Raw genomic sequence first — 21,812 nt, forward strand, 5'->3', positions numbered from 1 at the left:
GGGCGGGGAAGCGAACGTGCCCAGGGACACTCGTGGGATTCCAACGCGGTGTTCTGTCTACACAGCCTTCCTCTCACCCACTCCTCCCTGCCGCTTAGCATCCATGGGACCCGAGGGGTCAGGTGCTGGCTCGGGGCCCCAGTGTCCAGAGCCGCAAAATGACAGGGAAGAGCCAGGAGCGGCACAGACCCCGAGCCGGCGGTTTGGAGAGGGGCGGCAGGGGGCCCGATCCGCGGTCGTGCTGGGTCCTGCCCCCGTCGGGCCGTTCCAAGGCCCAGCGAGCAATCTGCGGGGCTGACTTCTGTGGCTCTCCCTGTGCCCCCCCAACAGGAGACCGGGTTCTGGTTCATCTTCCACCACGTGCCCACAGGCCCCTCGGAGGGAATGTACTCCCCAGGTTACTCGGAGCACATTCCACTGGGAAAATTCCATAACAACCGAGCACATTCCAACTACCGGGTAAGTCTTTCCAGAACCTGCCTCCCCGGCCAGCCTGGCCGTCCTCCCTCCCGGGCCTGCAGGTCATCAGTGCCGGGACAGCCTGCTGGCTATGGCCCACGGCCACTGTGTTCCTAGAGCCCGTCTGCAGAAAAGCAAAGCCTCCTTGGCTCCTGCCATTCTTAGCAAGAATGTCCCACGGCTGTTCCTCCCTTGGGCCTGCCCTAGCCTCTATTCAGAGCTAGAAGGAGAAGCAAGGGGTGCCTGACCCTGAAGGCGTAGCCTGACCCGCCAGCCAGGGAGCACCGGGAGCCGGTTCTGAAGGAGGGTGGAGGCAGGGTGAGCGTCCTTCCCTCCGATCCTGAGGCTTTGTTCCCGGAGGTGGGCTGCTCCGTCCATGCAGAGCCGAGGGGCAGGTGGGAAACGGAAGCCCCTGGTCCAGAACCACACTGGGTGGCAGGAAGGAGGGCTGGGACTCCCGCCGTGTGGAGGACGCCCACCTGGGACAGCAGCAAGGATGGAGCCCTGGGACGCAGAGCGGGAGAGCCAGGCTGAGACCAGAGCGGGTACCGGGGGTGCAGAGGTGGCCTTGGGGGGCTGGTGCAGATGAGGAAGCCGAGCCCCGGAGGAGACGGATGCATCAGGATGGAGAGAAAAAGCCTCCTGCAGGGGATGACTGTGGAGAAGGGAATCCTCTTGGAGCCGGCCAGGGCTTACACCCGCGGTGGGGTGGGAGAGGGGCCTGCAGCGCGGGGCAGCAGATTGGGACTGGGTAGCACTGGGGCCCAGAGGCCAAGCAGGAAGAGTCTCTCGGGACAGAGAGTGGAGACGAGGAGGCAGCAATGTCCCCTGGACAGAGCGGGGGTTCCTGGGCTGTGGAATGGCACAGAGGTGAAGGGCGCAGGGCGGGGGTCGGCCGAGCCGGGGACAGGCTGGGCTGGCTGCTTGTTGGGACCCCTTCCTCGAGAAGCCTTCCCCTGAGCTGGACACTGGGCCAGGTAGTGCCAGGATAGGGGACCTTCAAAGCAGGGGTCTGTGAGCAGGACAGGCGGTGGGCAGGGACTCACGGCACAGGTGGGGGATGGGCAGGGTGAGGAGGGAGGGGGCGGGAATCGCGAGCTGCACTGATTGGATGGAGTCCTGGGCTTGGTGCCCCCCCATCAGCCCCGCCCCTGCTCCCCTTGGGTGAGGCTCCTAGTCTGGAGCGATGGCCTGGGGCCAGCACTGAGCCTTTCACCGTCCTCCGGTATCAGTGTTCTTAGCCTGCCTTAACGCAGGCCACCGCTGGGGCTTGGGGGCGAAGGTCGTGGCTCACGAGCAGGCAGCTGGGGATCTGGCCCTTCGTCTTCCGACCCACGACACCCTGACTTGGGAACGCGCTAGCCAGAGTGGCCTCCGGTTACCGGAGAAGGGAGGCCGGGTTTGGGCCTTCCCAGGAGGCCAGGAGGCCCCGGCACTGGGAGGCCCGACTCCCGTGCGCCCAGGGCTGACCACGTAAACACCTTCAGGGCCAAACAGGAATGGAGGTTCTGCCCTTGAGTCAGGCAGGAGCCCAGGCAGAGCTGTGGAAGGACCCCAGACCCCTGCCTCTTGGGGGGAGACAAGACCTACATTCAGCAGTTCCTCTAAGTCTCTGCAGACACGTTTCCCAGGAGCGCGTGCCTATCGCCCTTGACATGGGGCCCCGGCTTATAACTGCCCAGAGCGAGGTGAGTTCCGGGCACGGACTTAGCCACCGGTTACGAGACACGTAACCCTCCAGACCTCAGCTTCCTCACGCACACCTCCAAGAGGACGCCTTATTCCAGATTTGCTCTGAGCAAAGCCGACCCATATGGGCTGCTCACCTCCCTCTCTGCAGACCCCTTACTTCTGTTACTGCATCCCGACAGCACGGCTGGTTTTACTGGAGCGTGCAAGTGTGTGGTGAGGCTGGGCCTGCGGAGGTGCCTCGGCCTGGAAGTGGAAGTGACCGTGCCCCTGACTGTCCCCTCCCCGCAGGCTGGCATGATCATAGACAACGGGGTCAAGACTACCGAGGCCTCTGCCAAGGACAAGAGGCCCTTCCTCTCTATCATCTCTGCCAGGTAGTCACCCCTTGGGGACCCACACACTCCCTGCTGACCTCCTGACCCACCTCTGCTCTCTCCACTCACTCACTCATTCACCCACTCATCGAGTAGCTGGTGAGCCCTCTCCGTCCTGGGCCTGCAGCCAGCTGCTGGGGTCGCGTGGTGAAAATCCGAGCGGGGCAAAGTCTGAATTAGGCTTAGGTTATAGCCAAGGAAGGGAGATAGAAATCTCTAGAGGTTCCTGGATCCCTCAGCCACAGCCAGGACCTGGTCCGTCGGCCAGTTGGGCTGAGAGCTACAGGGGAAGAGAGAAGTCGCGGAGAAACGCACCCCTGTGTTCTTGGGACGGGACTGAGCTCAGCCAGAGGCCAGGAGCCACTTTCCAAAGGTGCTTTCAAAACCTCAAGGTCATTAGACAGCTCAGTGCCCTTGAAAGAGGCCAAGGTACTTGGCCTGCTTCAGAGCGAGGGGCTTGGCGCCGTGATAACGTGGATGGCGGGCATTTGCCGGTCTGGACGTCACTGAGCCCAGCTCAGCGCTCCAACGTGCAGCCCAGGAGCTGAGCCCAGAGCAGGCGTGAGGTCAAGAGTCCCCTGTTGGTGGGGAGCTGGGCATTCCCAGCCCCGGGGCCACACCGCACGCAGGGATCGGGCCTGGCCGGCTGGACTTCCCTCTGCACCGTGACCCGCCCTGGCCCGTGTGGAGTGGGGGGTCCTCGGCCCACGTGGCTTCTGTGACGGGCTCAGCAGCGTGGTGCTAGAGCCCAGGGAATGGGAGCTGGCGGCGGCCTCCCCGATGCCTTCCTGTCACTGTGCGTGGGGGGAAGCTCACGGCCAGAAGGGGCTCTGCTCAGCAGTCCCCCAACCCTGCCACCTGTGCCCTCCCCACGGTGCGCTCCAGGTACAGCCCTCACCAGGATGCCGACCCGCTGAAGCCCCGGGAGCCCGCCATCATCCGACATTTCACCGCCTACAAGAACCAGGACCACGGGGCCTGGCTGCGCGGCGGGGACGTGTGGCTGGACAGCTGTCGGTGAGGAGAAAGCCGTGGGTCTGGGACAGGGAGGGGCTGATGTCTCCCCACACAGGGGAGAGGAGAGCAGGGTGGGAAGGAACAGGCACGTGGGCTTTGGCCTTCTGGTCCCTCAAGAGGCAGTGGCACAGGCTCCCCCCTGGCCAGCAGCGTCCCTTCAGCCCCCCTAAAAACAGTGTACGCAGGTGCTCAGGGTCACCGAGCAGCCCCTGGGTGAGGATCTCTCAGCCACAGAGCGAGTCGGTGAGAAAAGGGAGGAGGGAGGCAGCCAGCACGCTCTGGGCCCCTGCCGTGCCCTGAGTCCTGGTTGCCTTTGTCACTGTGCTTCTCGAAGATACCAATGATCACCTCCCTTTGGGAGACGGTGAACCGAGGCTGAGTTTAGTGACCAACAAGCAAGTGGTGGAGCGGAGGCTTGAAATCACAACTTGGGGGACTCGGAAGCGTGGCCACGGCATAACTGTGACCGTGGGTCCCCCCCTTCCCAGCACCGCCTGACCCCTGGGAAGCTTGGCATCTGTCTGTCCATCTTGCTGGGGCTGGGGGAGCTGGAACCACCTTTACTGGGTGCAGGCCCCGAGGGTGGTCCTCCGAGGGAGACAAGTCCTCCGAGGTCCAACCTCACGCTTAGCCCTGGAGTCACGGGCGGGGACGGGGGGCAGGAGGCGGCTCACGGAGCCTGGTGTGTGTGCTGCCGAGGGGCAGTGTGGCCCCAAACGCTGAGCCCCATCTTTGCAAGCAGACACCGAGCGGGAGAGCCCCCAGCTCTCTCAGCACAGCCCGTGCCTCCTTCCCCACACAGTGTCCACGGTGCAAAGCCGGGGACAGGGAAGGGTCCTTCCCTGCGCGGCTTCCCCGAGTGTGCAGTGAGGGCAGGCTCTGACTGTCCGCTCTTGTCCCCAGGTTTGCTGACAATGGCATCGGCCTGACCCTGGCCAGGTAAGGGCAGCCATCGTTGCGCTGAGCCCTCCATGGGAAGCCGCTCTGGACAGCTCAGCCCAGACACCTTCTCCCTACAGCGGTGGGACGTTCCCGTACGACGACGGCTCCAAGCAGGAGATAAAGAACAGCCTATTTGTTGGCGAGAGCGGCAACGTGGGGACGGAGATGATGGACAACAGGATCTGGGGCCCCGGCGGCCTGGACCACAGCGGGAGGACCCTCCCCATAGGCCAGTAGGTTTGCCTTGGCGGCTTCCTTGTTGTGCGGCTTGTGCTACGGGGCAGCCATGGAGAGAATGATGCTGGTGGTTTCCACCCGCTGGCTGTCAGGTCCTCTGTCCGTGACCCGGCAGAGAGGTCGCTCAATCCAAAGGCATTAGCTGGCAGTAGGGTGAAGTCAAGCCCAGGAGAAAGGAATGAAAAAAAACAGTGTGGGAGACCTGTCCTCAGGGCCACGTGTCGATCCGTCTGCAGGGCCACGTGTCGATCCGTCCGCAGGGCCACGAGTCGATCCGTCCGCAGGGCCACGAGTCGGTCGGAACGCAGCGTGGTTCTGGGAACACATTAGTGGCATTCAGTGTCCAGCTCAGCGACCGCGGCTCCTTCATCTCCGTCATCCTTCTGAGGGTGGGGGACAGATAGACTCAGGCTCACGGGGAATAACCAGGAAGGGGACAGAACCCGAGGCCGTGTCGCACACAGATGGGGAGCTTCGATGGGAGATGGGATCCCACTCGGGGGAACAGCTTGGGAGGTGTTGTCACACCTCCTCGGGGCTGCCAGGGCCATTCAAGACGAAACTCATTCCCCGTGGGCCCTGGGGGTTCGAACGAGTTAGTGCAGGAGGAAATTCCTAGAGGCCGCGCTCATTCCCCTGCAGAATCGTAGGGCTGTGCTGAGGGGCCGTGGGCGGGCGGTCTGTTGCACGCAGAGTTCGCACAGAGTGGGGATGAGGACAAACAAGCGGTTGGAGGAGGGGGTGACCTGGAGAGCTGACCGGCTCAGAGAGCAAAGGGACGCAAGGGACGTGGCCGGTTCCTCGGGGGCCTCATGGAGCAGGTCGGGGGCGGGGGTCCGTCTGATGGTGGTTCTGCTCAAACCTGAATCTGAACCAGACAGCAAGGCTCGGAGCCGGCCAGCAGCGCAGGGGCCCCACTTGCCGAGTTCCGAGGACCCCTCTGGCTCCCTGAGCATCTTCCCTTTCTCCCGGGAAATGTGATTCCTGCCTCTACGGGCCGGACACAGCCTGAAGCTCCCACCGCAGTGGGTGTGGCCTTTGCGTGGACTTTGCAGATGGAACCCCGGCCTCTCGGGCACAAGCCCTTGTTTTTGTCTGGTCTAAGGGCTGCACGCGTCCCTTCGGGTCATTTTTATGAGCAAGTCGGCCTCTGCATGTTTGGGGTGGCTTTGCTGCGGGTTACCGGTTTCCCAGGGCCAGAATGTCCTGATGACGCCGGGGCTGAGTTTGTTTATGGAGGCCTGATGGGTCTGCCAAAGCTGGCAGGTTCCCCGCAGCGCCTTCACGAGCGGGGACTGTGCCCTCCCCGTCACGGGACGCGTCCTGAATGGGACTGGGCCGGGGTCGGGAGGAAGTGAGCACACGCTCTGTGCGCGGCTAGTAAGGACGGCCCGTCCCCAGGGCGCTCGACCCGGAACCGCGCACGGAGGCGCCCGTGAGAACCGCGGCTCCAGGCGCTGACGCTAATCGACTCCCTCTGCAGATGCAGACGTGCAGGAAGTCCTTGGGGCCCATGAAGGCGCCGGCCAAGACTGGCATGATCGGGGCTTTCCTCGGGGAGCCGCCGGGGCGGAGGGCAGGGCAGTGGGGAGGACGGCCTCTCCCCGGGACCTTCTCGGTGTTTACTCCCTCCCGCTGTCCTTGCTCCTTCATGCCGGCTGTGGAAGGAAGGGCCGCCCAGGCGCAGAGACACCAGTAAAAGCGCACCATGGGCTCGAAGAAGGAATGAGCCTAGATCGGGGACCAGCAGGTGCCCAGCCAGCCCCTCCCCAGCCTTGCTTGGGAGTAAGAGGCAGTTGAGGGGTGTCTCTGAGCCCCTGCCCTCTGCCGGGCCAAGTGGCCCGTTCTCTGGTCCCTTCTGCCTCCCCTCTGAGCATGTGGCCTCCTCCCCATCCTTTCCCCGAGGCCTGGAGATCATGGCCTTCCTGGGGTCCACTGGCAGCTCCATACTGTTGCCCTCCCGGCAGGGGGGGGTGCCTCTCCGTGAGGGGTGCTGGGAAGATCATGCACAGTTATCTCATGGATTACCATCCCCTTCCATTCTGTCCCAGACCCCAGAGACTTGCAATCGAAAGGCTTACTCAGACGAAACTCATCTGGGTTTTAATCTGATTAAATTATGGCAACTGAGACAAAGGCGATAATGACTAATGGCTCTAGTCTCCCAAGGGACACAATACTGGCATTCTGTAGCAGCATTCACAGTGTTTACCCAGTGACTCTTCACGGGATGGAAAAACTGGGGGAAATATTTAAATAAAGGATAATTCCCCAAACCCCAAGCCAGCAACTAAACAGATATCCATTCTTCATCCATCCACCCATCTTTCCATCTCTCCGTCCTTCCTTCCGTCCAGCCACTCAACCACCCATCCAGCCACCCAACCTTCCTTCCCACCTTCCTTCCATGCATCCCTCCCTCCCTCCATCCAGTAAGTCGTCTGGCAATGGTTTATGGACGTCTTCTGCATCTGTGAGTGCTTTCTCAGTGAACTAGTTACTGAGTCACTAATGCCCTGCAGTGAGGAGTTGCTGGAGGTGGGGATCAGGCATGATTTACCCGGGAAGTCTGTTTCCATCCACCTTGGAGGGTGCGAACAACGTCGTGGTACAACATGGCAGTCGGCCTGACATCTGACTTCCGCAACTCCATAGGAATTTCCCGATCCGAGGAATTCAGTTCTACGACGGCCCCATCAGCATCCAGAACTGCACGTTCCGCAAGTTCGCGGCCCTGGAGGGCCGGCACACCAGCGCCCTGGCCTTCCGGCTGAACAACGCTTGGCAGAGCTGCCCCCATAACAACGTGACCAACATCGCCTTCGAGGACGTCCCGGTGAGTGCGGCGCCGGGGCAGGCTCCCGGCAAACCCAGACTTCAGGCAGTGATTCACAGGTCCCCTGGGGCTGGAGTTTGAGCCGTTGCCACCACCACAGGGAGTGAACAACCTCCTCCAAGCAGGCTGGGCCCCGTCCCAGCCGGTCGGCATCCAGACTGGAAAAGTACAAGCGTAGGTTGCCCCACAGGTCAAGCCCGGCTGCGTAAGTGCCCGCTGGCCCTCACCCCGCCGTCCCCCCAGAGCCTGTGCAGGGGCTCCGGCCAGACTCAAGGGCCTGGGGCTGTTCTCCAAAGGCTTTGGTCTTGACCTTCTGAGTCTCGTGACAGGGCCACCTGAGTGGGTATAATTAATCTAAAATCCCAGGGTTCCCAAGGCCTTCTTTGCTAAAGACGTTCCGCTCCTCTCTGCCTGCACCGTGAACCGGGTCCCCCCGGACGCAGACAGGCGCCGGCGAGGAGCTGGGGGTGAGGAGGGCGGGACGGTGGCTGCTCTTTGAGGCTGGGTAAGGCCAGGCAGGGCATTTTCTCTGGGTTATGGACCCGCCAGGACTTTCCGCTTCCTCCTGCTCCTCCTGGCCCTCCTCTGGGCCTGCCCTTTGCCTGTCTGCCCAGCACTGGCCGACTGAGGGGAAGGAGTGAAACTTGTCACTTCATTTCTTTACTCGGGCCGCAGAGGCGGGGGAGAGGTCGGTCCCGGAGACCTCTACGGCTGGTGTCGGAAGACCGTCTTCCGGAAACAGCGTGTGCACACACAGCCTCTCACACACACGCTCCTGCGTCCCCTCCGCTTACACATCAGGGCACGCTCCAGGGTCACCCGCAGTAGCCCGGCCTCCTGTGAGCAGAGGCCAGACGGCCATGCTGGGTCCAGGGCTGAGGCCGCTCAGCGTCTGGCTGTGTCTGGCTCCCTCCGTGAGGTCGGCCGTGAGGTCAGCTGTGAGGCCTCCTGCAGCGTCCGAGGGCGTCCTGGGTTTGGCTGGGGTGTCTCGTCAGTGGAAACCGGAAACTTCTCCCTGGCCCGATGACAGCCGCCGTTTCCCCGTCACCCCTGGCCCGGCCTCACTTTCCTGGGCTCTGTTTAGATTACTTCCAGAGTGTTCTTCGGAGAGCCCGGGCCCTGGTTCAACCAGCTGGACATGGATGGAGATAAGACGTCGCTGTTCCACGACATCGACGGCTCCGTGTCCGAGTACCCGGGGTCCTACCTCACCAAGGACGACAACTGGCTGGTCCGGCACCCGGACTGCATCAACGTCCCCGACTGGAGAGGGGCCATCTGCAGCGGGCGCTATGCACAGGTGGGGAGGTCAGGGGTGCCCCTGGGGTCACCCGTCCCCACCCTATCCCACGGCGAGCAGGAGCGCGTGCCGCCCGCGGGCCTGGCTCCGGCCGGGCGGGAGACTCGGGTGTCTCTGCCCTCGTTTTTCTTTTCTCTCTCCTCCTCATCTGGTAGAATTTTCAGAAAGTCAAAGTGGAAATGCTGCGTAGGCGGAAAGCAGGATGCCCAGGAGGGGGCACCCTGAGGTCAAGGCTTGGACTTAGTCAGGACCAGGGCTTTGATTCGGCGCGAAGGTGTGGGCAGATGCGAAGCCGGCTCCCCGGGGCTGGGAACCTCGGCGTCCTCCTCTGTGAAGTGGGGGGACGGCTGAGCCTCCTTCGTGAGACTGCGGCACGGGTTCTTATGGTGTACGGGTAGGAGGGGCTCCACCAGCCCAGACCACCAGAACCACAATGCAGACCACGTGTGTGGTCTTAAATTTTCTAGAAGTCATGTCAAAAAGGAAAAGAAATGGGGAATTAATTTTAATAATTTTTTAGAAGATCTTATTTATCCGAGAGAGAGAGAGAGAGAGAGAGAAAGACACTGAGAGTGTCGGGTGTGGGGAGAGGGAGAAGCAGGCTCCCCACTGAGCAGGGAGCCCGACATGGGGCTCCAACCCAGGACTTCGGGATCATGACCTGAGCCAAAGGCAGAGGCTTCACCGACTGAGCCACCCAGGTGTCCCCCAATTTTAATATTTAATAGTGGATTTTAACAGTATACTCAGAATACTTTCATCTCAACATGTAAACATATATAAAAATCATTAGTAAGGCACTTGAAATGTCTATATTTGTCTTCCTGTTCTAACTCTTCAAAATCCATGACCATTTTGTACTTAGAACCCACTCCCATTTGGATGTAAGTTTTCAACAAAGTAAAAGCCAGTCCTACCAAAAATCACGTTTAGTGGGAAACTATTCTACATGGCCTTTGGTTTGAAATTTAAGTTAATTAAAATAAAATTTATAATTCAGGTCCTTGGCCACGCTGGTCACGTTTCCAGTGCCCAGTGGCCACTGGCTACTGTACGGAATGGCACGGAGAACACGGTAGAACCAAAAATCTTCGTTAGCTATTATGACGCTGCCGTTAGCTACTATGTGGCTGAATGGTGAATAAATGAGGGGACAGGCCCAGGAGAATGAAGGTGTGAAAGTAGGGGGAGGCCAGCGAGCCCGATGGCCCCCGAGCGGGCAGGACACGAGCATGAAGGAAGGAGGTTGTCCTCGGGGCCGCCGTGCGGGCGGGCACTGTGGGCATCAGGAATGGGGCTGGTAAGAAAGGAGCTGGCCGGAGGTCTGGGGTCCAGGACAGATGGACAGGGAGCTGGTGCCAGAGAGGGGAAGGGGCCCCGTGACCAGGTGGGCACAAGAAGGTGGGGGTGCTGGAGGGCCGGCAGGAAGATAGGGCCGGGCTCAGGCAGGAAGTTGGGGCGTTTGGGGGATAGAAAGTGAGGCCGGACAGTGGCCCGAGGAGGGGGGCCCCGCAGAGAGCCTTAAGGGCTGGAAGAGGGGCCGGGAGTGTGGGGGCGCGGACTGGTTAGAGGCGTGGGGAAGGACTGTGGGCCGCGAAAGCCAGGTGCAGACAGGAGCCCGAGCAGGGCAAGGGCACCCGTCTCCCAGGCTGCTAGAGAGAGCGCCCCGGGGGAGGTGACCCTGTGGAAGGATCTGGAGAGGCTCCTGCCGCTGCTCAGGGTGAAGAATGTGCGGCTGGGGGGAGCAGTGGGCCCCTGACCATTTAGGGAAGGCACGCCGGGAGGCGGGGTCAGAGTTTGCGGCGAGGTGGGGTGGTTAGAAGTCTAACTGAGGAGTTAGAAGGTGACGGAACCCTGCACCCCGGTGCCTGCACTGTGGGCACCGCTCGCGGCCCCCGTGTGGAGCCTCCCACCCTTTCTTTCCCCCACGTTGCTTGTCTTTTTGCAGAAACGCCCTGATCGTTAGCGCTCGCCTGGCAGTCGTGGGCACCTTCTCCGTCCGTGTTCACGAGCCCCTCCCTTCCCTCTGCAGCTGAATCTTCCCTTGAACTTGTGGTTCTCCTGAGTGCCAGGCTGCGGGCAGTGCTGAGGCTTCCCCTCTGTTTCGTGGGCAGCATAACCAGAGGGGAGATAACCCCTCCCCTCCACATTCACAGTGGCTCGTGGCTGTGCTGGCCACGGCCACGGGGATGTCACCTTGAGAATGCAGGACACTGTGTCTGACGCTGAGGCTGGCCCATGGCAAGTGGGCTCTTGGGTCCCCGGGACCTTTTCTGTGCATTCTCTGGAGTGAGATGCCACTGATGGGTGCAGGGCGTAGTGACACGGGGATGGCCGCACAGGCTGGACCCCAGGAAGGTGAGGGAGAAGCAGCAACACCCCTGGCTGTCTCTCCACGCAGGCGGGAAGGTCACTGGGGAAGGGAGTGGCATTCACAGTGGGACTCTACAAGGTCTCCGCACCCCCCAACCCCACCCCCCTCCGGTTGCTGTAGGTTTGCCGTGCGACAGTGAAGCAGCCCTCTCCTGTATCCACTAGGATTTCCGGAATAGGGAGCCTTAGCCAGATCGCGCACCCCAGCAGGAAGATACGCCCCCTTATTTGGCTGTCCAAATGCATGCATGTTCATGCATCCTTAAAAGGTCCTTTGAAAGTGGGGCTTGTAGTCAGATGTTAGCCAGACGCTCTTAGAACCATCCTCGTAATTGTCCCGATGTGTGTTTCCTTTTTGGGTTCGAGAAGATGTACATCCAGGCCTACAAGACCAGCAACCTTCGGATGAAGATCGTCAAGAACGAGTTCCCGGGCCGGCCCCTCTACCTGGAGGGGGCCCTGACCCGGAGCACCCACTACCAGCAGTACCAGCCGGTTGTGGCGCTGCAGAAGGGCTACACCGTGCACTGGGACCAGACGGCCCCCGCCGAGCTCATCATCTGGCTCATCAACTTCAACAAGTGAGTGGACGCCCGGCCGGAAGCTGCGTGATTGGGGGCGGCTGCTCCCCTGGAGCTCGGGGCCGCAGCGAGCTCATCTCCCCACGGACGCCCGGGACCCCAGGCCAGCCCGAGTCAGCTTGCAGAAGGACGCCTCTACAGGGGCTGAGAGCAGCCAGTAGTGAGGGGTCAGAGACCCGGGCTGAGCACCCCGCTCTGGGCATGGCTGGCCTTGGGCGCAGGGTGGCCTCCAACGGGGGGTGTCTGTCGCTCTGCCCCATCGAGGAGCCGGGGCTGGTGTCACCTCCCAGGGCCACCAAGAGAGGGGACGGAACAACATGTCGCTCAGGACCCGGCCTCACAGACGTAGGCTCGCACGCTTTCCGGGAACACGGTCCCGGTGTCCCTGGGAGACAGACGCCAGAGGTGGGAAACACCCCGAGACAGGAGTGGGCCCCGAGATCGGGCTGGGCCAGGGCTGAGCCCCGTCCTCCAGATCCTGGACTCCTCGGCAACAACCGGATGAGGGAGCATCTTTCTGCTAGCGGTGGAGCACCCCAGTGCAGGCCTGGGAGGCACCCAGTGAGCCTTCCCGACCCGCGCACTCTGCACAGACCCCAATACGGCAATGACCCCCGTTGCAGAAACGGAGGTGTCGTCTGGGGGAGGCTGGCTCAGTCTCTCTCTGGGGCCCCGGACGTCCCTGCTCAGAACCTGACCCTCCTTCTGTCTTCAGGGGCGACTGGATCCGCGTGGGGTTCTGCTACCCCCGAGGCACCACCTTTTCCATCCTCTCGGACGTGCACAATCGCTTGCTGAAGCAGACGTCCAAGACGGGCACCTTCATGCGCACCTTCCAGATGGACAAGGTGCAGCAGAGCTTCCCGGGCAGGAGCCATTACTACTGGGATGAGGACTCAGGGTGAGGAGACCCCGCATGGCCCCGTGTGCCCCTGCCTGCAACCCTCCCGGCAGGCCCCAGAGCCACCACCGAGTTCCCGGCCGGGGTGTAAAGTGCTTTGCTGGGGGCTTCGGTTCAGTGGCGCATGGCATCTTCCAAGCAGCCAAGATTGGGGGTAAAACCAACATTCCGTGAAACACACGCGGGGGTTGTAGGAAATGTGCCTGTTCCGGGAGCAAAGGGACAGCAATGACTCTTAGAACAGAGATGCGGTGCGTTACCTCCAGTCCTCACAGGCTGGCGGGAGCAGATGACGTGACCCCTCGTCCAGAGGGAGGTGGATGAGGAGGGATGGAGAGGGATCAGCAGTGGCCTGCCCGGGGGTCACGGGGCATGGCTGGGCACGGGCCTATCTGTTCCCAAAGCCCCCCGCCCTGTGGTGAAAAGTCCCAGGTTCCACTCGGTACAGACGTCAGGGATCGACCGTCTGTCCACGGCGATCAGGGAGATATTTGGTCCCCTCCCCTAAAAAGAGGACGTCTGACATCTCAGGAATGCCCACACATCTCCGAAGCCTGAGGCTGTCGCCAGCCAGCCCCCCGGGAGTCCGGGGAAGGATTGCTTCACGGCGATTTTCCCATTCTTTTTTTAAAGATTCGTTTGAGAGAGAGAGAGAGCACAGAGGGGAGGGGTAGAGGGAGAGCGAGAATCCGCAGACTCTCCACTCAGTGCAGAGCCCAGCGTGGGGCTTGATCTCATGACCTGAGATCATGACCCTGAGCCAAAACCAAGAGTCAGATGCTTAACCAACTACGCCATCCACGTGCCCCCATTTTCTCATTCTTTTTTTTTTTTAAAGATTTTATTTATTTATTTGACAGCAAGAGAGGGAACACAAGCAGGGGGTGTGGGAGAGGGAGAAGCAAACCTCCCGTGAGCTCACAACCTGAGCTGAAGGCAGACGCTTAATGACTGAGCCACCGGGGCGCCCCCTGATCCTCGGTCCCCACGATCAGGGCCCGCCGATGACGATGCTCTGCCTTATTTAGTTCTGTTACACACTCGGGGATGTGAGCTGGGCTCCAGGGTGCTTGTTTCCTGGGTAGAAGACCAAACCATTGGGTTCCCCAATTCTCAGGGCCTCTCTGCACGTGCAGACTGTGTCCCTGGCACCACCAGCCATGTGGGGTGGGGGCTGCGGCATCGGGCTGCCTGGGCAGTGCGGGCGTGGCCGAGGTCAGCGCCCGGGGACAGCCCGTGTCAGAGGGGCTAACGTTGCCAGGGTGGGAGTCACCTGAAAGCTCTCCCCAGAACTGAACCGGCAGCGATAAGCCCCAAGTTAGTGCTTGGCGTGCTCGCCCTCTGAGCCCCTGCACCGCCCGGGCCGCGTCTGGTCCTTTCCCGGAAGGGAGAATCGACTCCAGTTCAGAGGACAGCCTGGCCAGGAAGCCTGGGAGCATCTTCCCGCCCAGCTCTGTTGCCGTCCTGCTGTGCGATGCTGGGCTACCCACTCGGCTTCTCTGAGCCACGGTTCCCCCGGCTGAGAAAGCAGGACGGTCACAGTCCCTACCGCTCAGGGTTGTCTGAGGGTTAAAGTGAGACACTGCGGGACTGTGGGAGAGGGGCTCCGAGAAGGGTCCACGTCCCCGCTGCTAGCTCTCTCCCCGAGCGTTTCCCTCTCCGACCGCACGGGATGGGAGACCGACGCGGCCTGCGGGCCATGCTGGAGGGCGCGCGTGTCTCACGGGGGCGGCGGCGCGTCTCACGGCGGTGGGCGGGTCCCGCGGGGGCTTGGGCAGCCCCAGAGCCGACCGGCCGCGCTCCCCGGCAGGCTGCTGTTCCTGAGGCTGGAAGCGCACAGCGAGAGGGAGAGGTTCGCCTTCTGCTCCGTGAGGGGCTGCGAGAGAATCAAGATCAAGGCTCTGCTGCCCAAGGACGCCGGCGTCAGCGACTGCACGGCCGGCGCCTACCCCCGGTTCGCGGAGCGGCCGGTCGTGGACGTGCCCATGCCCCGGAAGCTCCTTGGCGCCCAGCTGGTGAGTGGCCGGGGCGGCCTCTGCCCCCGGGCCCAGAACCCACGAGGGCCGACGCGGGGACCGGGGTCGCGGGGAGACGTGGGCGCGGCTCCCAGACCGACGCCCGCGCCCGGCTGTGTCCGTTCCAGAAGACGAAGGACCGCTTCCTGGAGGTGAAGATGGAAAGTTCCAGGCAGCGCTTCTTCCATCTCATGAGCGACGTCGCCTACACTGAAGTGAGTGGCTCTGGCCCCTGTAGGGGTGGGGGCTGCCCACGGGGTGCGGTCGGTCTCCTGGGGCTGTTGTCACAAGCCTTCCTCCTCCGGAACACCCTGGAGGACAGAGGTCCGACGCTGGGGGACGGCAGGGCCAGGTCCTTCTCCGGCTTCTGAGGGAGCAGCGGCCGAGGCCTCTGCTGGCCTCTGGTGGCTGCCGGCTGTCCCTGCCGTCCCGGCTCAAGGACACGCCCCTCCACAGCTGCCTCTGTCCCCACCGCCTCCTCCCTGAGTGGGGGAGCCCCACACCCCAGCTTCCTCCCACAAGGACCCTTATCGCTGGTTTAGGGCCCAGCCCAAATCCACGACCACCTCGCCTCCCGATTCTTACTCTAAGGACCCCTGCAAAGACCCGATGTCCACGTAAGGTGACTTCCACCGTGTCCAAGTGACGCGGCCGTCACTCAGGCCCCGCCAGAGCACCCACGGAGGAGGGCTCTCTGTGCGGAAGAGCTTCACAGACAGGCCGCCCTGGGGTCCGCACGGGAGCCACGGGGCAGGAGAGCTTCGGGACCCCACATCACAGCCGTGTTGCTCTGCGCCTGCAGGTGGACGGCGTGAAGCGCCCCAGCACCGAGGATGGCCTCCAGGTGCTGGCGATCGACGGCCGCCGGGGCCACGTGCTGAGCCACGCCAGCTTCCGGACCGCCATTCTGCAGGGCATCCCGTGGCAGCTGCTGGAGCACATCGCGGCCCTTCCTGACCAGTGAGTGTGCGCGAGGCAGACCCCCGGCTGGGCGCCCTCCCGGGCCACTCCAGCCTGCGGGAGCCGGGCGGGGGGCCTCCACGGGGAAGTGCCGCCTGGTGACTCGTGCTGGAGCCGCGGCCACACTGAATGTAGGTCAGCGGCCGGGCTGCCTGCTTCCAAGTTGGAGGCCTGGCCCGGCCCTCTTCCCCGGCCACGCTGTGCTTTCCCAGCATGATCTCACCCCTCCCACACTTCCAATTCGATCCAAACGCTGGTGGCTTTTGAGTATCTCCAGCCCAGGCCTCTCCTCGGCCCCGGACATTCCTGTCCAACGGCTCCTTGGGCAACGCCATCCGGGTGTCTCCTCCAGGCCCGCCTCTCGCCGGCTGCTGTTCTGCAACCTCCCCGGCCAGCCCCGCCCCCGGCTCGCTCTGTTTTGGTTCATCAGCACCGTCCCTCCAGACAGCCCGACCGGAGTCTGGGCATCCTGCTCAACTCCCCTGTCATTTTCCCTCTGTCCCCGTGTCCCCGTCAGCCCGTCTGCCCACACCCTCCTGCCGGCCCCTCTGCCACCAGCACCCTGGACTCAGCCTCCTAGCCGGCCGGCCCATGCGTAACCCCATCAGACCCACCCTCCCTGCGGACCACTGGCTGGAATTCTTACCTGTACCTCCTGCGCCCTCTGCTAGGAATCCCCGGGACCTCCCGGCACATCCCGATCTAACACATGCACGTCTTTGGCGAGGTCTTTCCCGCTGCCGCCAGAAAGCTCTGTGTCTCCCGAAGCCGTAGCCTTGGTGGGACGGGGGGCAGGGATACTGCCGGTCCAGGGCATGCAATTCTCCATGTGGGGGCACGTCGAACCTGTGTGTTTCTGGTCCACTGGGTGGAGAACCCACTCACGAGCCGGGAGCCAGCCGGGCAGGAAGTCTGAGCCGAGGGCCGCACGGCAGGTGCTCAGGAAATACTGACGGGTGAGAACGTGACGCCCGGACGCCGAGTGTGTGAGGGGCGTGTCCGGAGAGTGGGGGCTCTGCTCACTCACACTTAGTCTCCGCGCGATCCCCGACCAGAAGCTTCTTTAGTATTCCACGTTCACGCAGAAAGACTGGATTTACTGATTTGGCGAAAACTCCTTTCTCATCTTGGGGTCTGTAGTTTTCATGCCTTTTTAGGCCAGAGGATTTCTTCTTGTAATAAAACAGGGTGCAGAGGTCTGGAACAAGAAGGGAAAATGCAGAGCCACCCCGTTTAGGGGAGGGCAGAGGCATGGGACACCCCCCTGCCCAGGGCTCCTCTAAGCCTGGCGGCAGCCCTGTGAGCCTCGGGGGAGGAGTCCTCACTGAGAACCTGCCGTGAGCCAGCCCCGGGGCCTTGCTGGGGGCCCCGACGGTAACTGGGTAGCAGCAGCCCCCCCTGTCCGACCTCTTGCGAAGGAGCAAGGAATACGGCAGGGCACATCCTTCCCCACTCTTGCCCCGGCCGCTGGCCTCGGGGTCCCAGGGCAAGGAAGAGGCAACCACTGCCCCCTGAGAACATCAAGGATGGCTTGTAGGAGCGGGCTCTGCCCTGCCGCCTCGGGGAGCCTCCCTGCTGACAGGTGCGGAGCTCACAGGCGAGGACGGCCCCACACCAGGCAGACAGGGACACCGACAGGCTGCAGGCTTCTGCATGCCCACGAGGAACCCTGTCTCCCTGTCCGGTTCCTGTGAGCTAACCTAGGGCCCTGTCTGGACGGCATGACCTCGGTTTGGGGTCACCCCAGCAGGAAGGGACTCCAGCCTTGGCTCTGAGCTGGACCAGTGGCGCAGCAGCCTCCTGGGAACACAGCCCGAGTCCAGTGCAGAGGGAGCGATTGCAGTGCTCCCCTCCCTAACGGGCTTAACCCCCCAGCCCCGCAGGCCTTCTCGCCAGTCTCCCCAGAGCCACACACGGCCGCAGCTCCCGTCCCGTCTGTCGTGAGGCCAACAAGCCCTCTGCATCTGAGGAGTGTTCCTTGTGCTCCCAGTGGGACACAAAGGGGGGTGACAGTGGGTTCCACAATCCTGCACAGTCTCTCCGCGTCTGGACTGTGGTCTGTGGTTATGGGATTCCTTTGAGATGTGAACTGGAAACCCCACTGGGCTTCTGTTCCTGGGGGAGGCGCTCACTTCCTCCTGTCTGGCCCGGCAGGCTGAGTCTGCCTCCACGAGCCCGTGTTCCCAGCACTTTGGCCTGAACACAACCCAGGCAGGCAAGCCTTGCTCCGGATCTGTGCTTTTGCAAGTTGGGACCACCAGGCTGGGCGCACCCCCAGCTCCAGGCCTCTGCCCCCCACCCCGAGCACAGCTCCCCTTGGACAGGTCCTCCCAGACACTTACTAAACTCTCCCCAATCTCCCCGTTTGCAAACTGAGCCGTAGCGCTGTGTTGTCTGAGCAGAGGGACGGGAATGTGAGGTTAACCCTCCCCCGAGCATGTGGTAACCCCGGCCTGTGGCTTTCTCTCCCACCACATCTCTCTCAGTCCTAACCAATAAATGCAAACTGACGTCCCTCCTCCACGTGCCGGGCCCTGGCGGAGGCGTGCTCCGCGCTCCTACTCTGTCCTGTCTGGGGACAGACACGCACGGGCAGTGGGCCGGCAGAGAGCGGGCTCAGAGAGGCCACGGGCACCGACCGTAGCCAGATGTGGGAGGGGTGCTCGGGATGTCGGTCAGCGCACGGAAAGAGCCGTCAGCGTGACACACGGGACAGGCTGCCCTTTGCCAAACCCCTAGTCGGACCTCCGGGCACTGCTGACCACCTCTCCCCCCACCACCCCCGCCACTGCCCAGGAGGGGCCCTCCCTCCAGCCCGACCTCTGACGCCCCCTCTCTCTGCAGTTCCATCGTGCTCATGGTGTCCAAGGGAAGATACACCTCCAGGGGCCCCTGGACCAGAGTGCTGGAAAGCCTCGGCGCAGACAAGAGCCTCAAGTTGAAAGGTAAGTGGTCCGGAGTGGGGTGCGCATCGACCGTGGGTCCAGATCCCTGGGGTGTGGCTGCTGCTACCCCTTGCTTCCTGCCAAACCTCTGAATCCTCAGCACAAGAGGTGGCCTTCCGGAATGCACGGGCGAGATGTCCCCGTCCCCGGGCCTACAGGGCAGCCTCCTCTTACCGTGCGGCCAGGCACCGGCAGAAGCCTGCTGGAGGTGTTTGTCTGTCTGCTCAGCAAGTGCCCCGCCCGCCTTTTAACAAAATACCCGCAAAAAAAGTGGCTCCTTCTGACCGTCCTCCTCGTCCTGCAGCTCAGCCTGGCAGGACCCACCTCCCCACGCTCCGCTCGGGCGGATGTCCCGCATGTCCTCCGTGCTCGTTCGTCCCTCCCTACTTGGGAGAAAAGGAAAACCCAAGGATTCTAGGTGGCTCATCCGTGACCACCCAGCCCTTCTGTGACAAAGTCCAGCACAGACCCCGCAGGGAAGACACCAGCCAGCCCAGAAATGTGGGCCTGACCCTTGCCACCCTCACCACAGGCTATGTTGGAGGGGGTGTCCCCCGGGAGGCTGGGAGGGAGGCAGGGCGAGTCTGGGGACACTCCTGTCCACTGTGGTCCATGTGTGGTGTGCAGCCCTGCCCCGTGCTGGGCACTTTGTAATTCATGAAGAACCGGGCAATCGGTGCCCTGATCTCCATTCCAGATAGAATTAGACACCTGAGTAACTTGCCCAGGATTTGAATTTGATTCTGAATGTTCCTAGTCCGGGGCCAGTCAGGGCTGTTGGCTGACGTGCCACCCTGACCACGAGCACCCTCTACCGCTGGTCACCTGTCCTAGCGGACGGGAACTCCAGGCAGCTCCCGGAAAAAAATCGGGAACCATGAACAAAGGCCCTTCAAAGTGCCGAAGGAGAGCCCAGGGAGAGAGGTCTCTTTTCCAGCTCAGTCCTGGATCATTTGGGGGCCTCTGTCTTTTTAATTACGATCTGGTTGCCGAAAGCTGCCGTGCCCGGGGTGCCCTCCGTCGAGAGGTGCTTTCCCAGTGGTGGGAAACGTGTGTGGCCCGCCGGCCTGGGCCGTTCCTTGGTGTGGACATGGCGGTGCATGGCCCTCCGATGGTTAAGCTCTGAATGCAAGAGGGAGACCGCTGTGTGGGGCTGAGGCCTCACCGTCTGGTTGGCTGCTCCATCCACTCTGTGCCCTGGACAAAGTCCTTCTAAGCCCACAGCCTGTGGGAGCAGGGCAGGGGCGGGGGAAAGATCCTATAGTGGTGCCCACCTCTCACGGGACAGATGGGGTTGCTGGGCTTCAGACGGGGGAGGGCAGGGGGCTCAGTTCGAAGGTGGCGGGTGCTCCCGGGAGGTGTCCTGGGTAAAGCAGAGCCACCACCCCGTGCGGCTGGCCCCGAGGCTCAGGTGCACCCCGCGTGCCCCCCCAGGTAGCCTCTGCAGCCAGGCACTGAGCTCTCCCAGGGGCTACCTGGTAGGGACAGGGAGACGGTGATGGGGAGCCCTGCGACATGGGGGAGCATAGCCACTCTCTCGGGGCTTCTGTTCACGGGACCCGTCCCCATTTTCCAGAAAAGATGGCATTCGTTGGCTTCAAAGGGGACTTCCGGCCCACCTGGGTGACCCTGGACACGGATGACCACAAGGCCAAGATCTTCCAAGTGGTGCCGATCCCTGTGGTGAGGAAGAAGAAGCTGTGAGGGGCCTGCTTGCGGTGCTGCCCCCCGGTGCGCAGTGATGGCGGACCCCGGCGGCGGGCGGCTCCCCCGGCCCTGGCCCCAGTGGGGTCAGCCCTGACGGGCCAAGGGGAGGCCGTCAGAGACGCCTGGTGCTGCCCACCCTCTCCCCAGCCTCCACTCAAGGGTCTCCCTGCAGCCTCCTGGGTATTTCTCTCCTGCCTCTATAGGGGGTAGGGGGGGGCGTGGGGGTATACGAGGAGCCCCGAGCGGTGCTGGCACCCGGAGCCCCGATCAGCCACTCGCAGATCTCCGTGCTCCCCAGCGTGCACGGTAGGAGATAGAGACGGGAAGAGAGTTGGGTCTTTGGGAAATCCCTGTTCCTGTAGGTGAGCGGTGACCTTCAGGCCTTGGGAGCCGGTGTAGACGGCCCCCGCCAGGGCGGGACCTGCAGCCCTCGGGGAATGCGCCAGCCCTGCCTCTGGAGACTTCAGGTCCCGGGATGGGGGAGGACTAGGTCACTTCTAGAGGCCCTTTCTGTTGTGAGATTCCAGAAATCTGTGGCTTTCCGCACCACACACAGACCCCAGCCGTAGCTGGGATTCTTCCTGGCCGGTGCCTGGGACGTGGGGTGCCCCGGGGCACGCAGGGTGGGGGCGGTGAGAAGCCAGGCCTGGAGCCAGGGGCTTGCAGGCTGGGGGGACAGGCGGTCAGGTCTGCGTGCCCCTCGATGCCAGGCGGAGACTGTGAAGTGGGGAGGGTGGGGACCCACGCGGGCGCCCTGGAGGGAAGGATCCCGCACACTTGAGAGGTCAGGAAGCTTCCCGCAGGGGAGGAACAGGGCCCGCAGGAAGGAAGGGCTGGGCGTCTGGTGGGCAGAGGGGTTAGGAGACTGCAGGTCACCCTCTGCCTACCGCTTGCTGGCCACTCATCACGGCCAAGTGTGCAGGGCAGGGGCGTGGGCTGGGCAGGCCGGGCCCACTGTGGGGAGCACTTCAGTCCCCAGTCAGCCGCCCTCAGGCCCCGGATGGGGGGAGCTCGGTGGAGAGACATGAGCTCCTATTTGGGGCCTCATGGGTTCCTGAACGGGCTCACCCCTCAAGGAGCCCAGGGCTTCGGGCTTGGAAAGGACTTTACTGGTGACCTAGGCCTAAACCCTCATTTTGCGGACAGGGCACGTGAGACCCCGAATGGGGAAGAACCACACAGCCAGGCCAGGGGGCTGGGCGCCCCATGCCCAGCACCTGCTGCCACACCACGTTGCCTCAACAACGGGCCCCAGGGTGTCCCGCACCCCCGAGGGAGCTCCCCAGATGGGACCAAGCCCCCTGGAAGGGAAGACGGATCAGAATGGAGGGAACTGGCCCATGGCGGTTTCCTCCCGGCCCTCTGTGTACAGCGGGTGCCCTTCCGCGGGCTGGGGACGGCCCTGCAGGCTCCACGGGGCTCCAAGTACCTTCCACCCCTCGAGAGGGCACCCGGCAGCCACGACCCCTCCCC

General features: G+C 62.8%; 1 protein-coding gene across 1 annotated transcript in view; it reads left to right on the plus strand.

Annotated features, from left to right (window-relative positions):
• CEMIP (cell migration inducing hyaluronidase 1) overlaps positions 1-20,336 on the plus strand; it is a gene marked incomplete at both ends in the record, with an annotated part of 53,464 nt that extends 33,128 nt beyond the window's left edge. Inside the window, 14 exons of the mRNA XM_080808982.1 lie at positions 331-459; positions 2,440-2,525; positions 3,411-3,542; positions 4,446-4,481; positions 4,562-4,717; positions 7,377-7,557; positions 8,642-8,857; positions 11,600-11,811; positions 12,527-12,712; positions 14,523-14,727; positions 14,856-14,942; positions 15,530-15,687; positions 18,532-18,632; positions 20,209-20,336. Coding sequence (XP_080665108.1) covers positions 331-459; positions 2,440-2,525; positions 3,411-3,542; positions 4,446-4,481; positions 4,562-4,717; positions 7,377-7,557; positions 8,642-8,857; positions 11,600-11,811; positions 12,527-12,712; positions 14,523-14,727; positions 14,856-14,942; positions 15,530-15,687; positions 18,532-18,632; positions 20,209-20,336 — 2,013 coding nt within the window. The remainder of the gene's footprint in view (positions 1-330; positions 460-2,439; positions 2,526-3,410; positions 3,543-4,445; positions 4,482-4,561; positions 4,718-7,376; positions 7,558-8,641; positions 8,858-11,599; positions 11,812-12,526; positions 12,713-14,522; positions 14,728-14,855; positions 14,943-15,529; positions 15,688-18,531; positions 18,633-20,208) is intronic.
• Between the last annotated feature and the right edge of the window lie 1,476 nt (positions 20,337-21,812).

This window comes from Martes martes (genome assembly GCF_963455335.1).
Source record: "Martes martes genome assembly, chromosome: 7".
NCBI lineage: Eukaryota > Metazoa > Chordata > Mammalia > Carnivora > Mustelidae > Martes > Martes martes.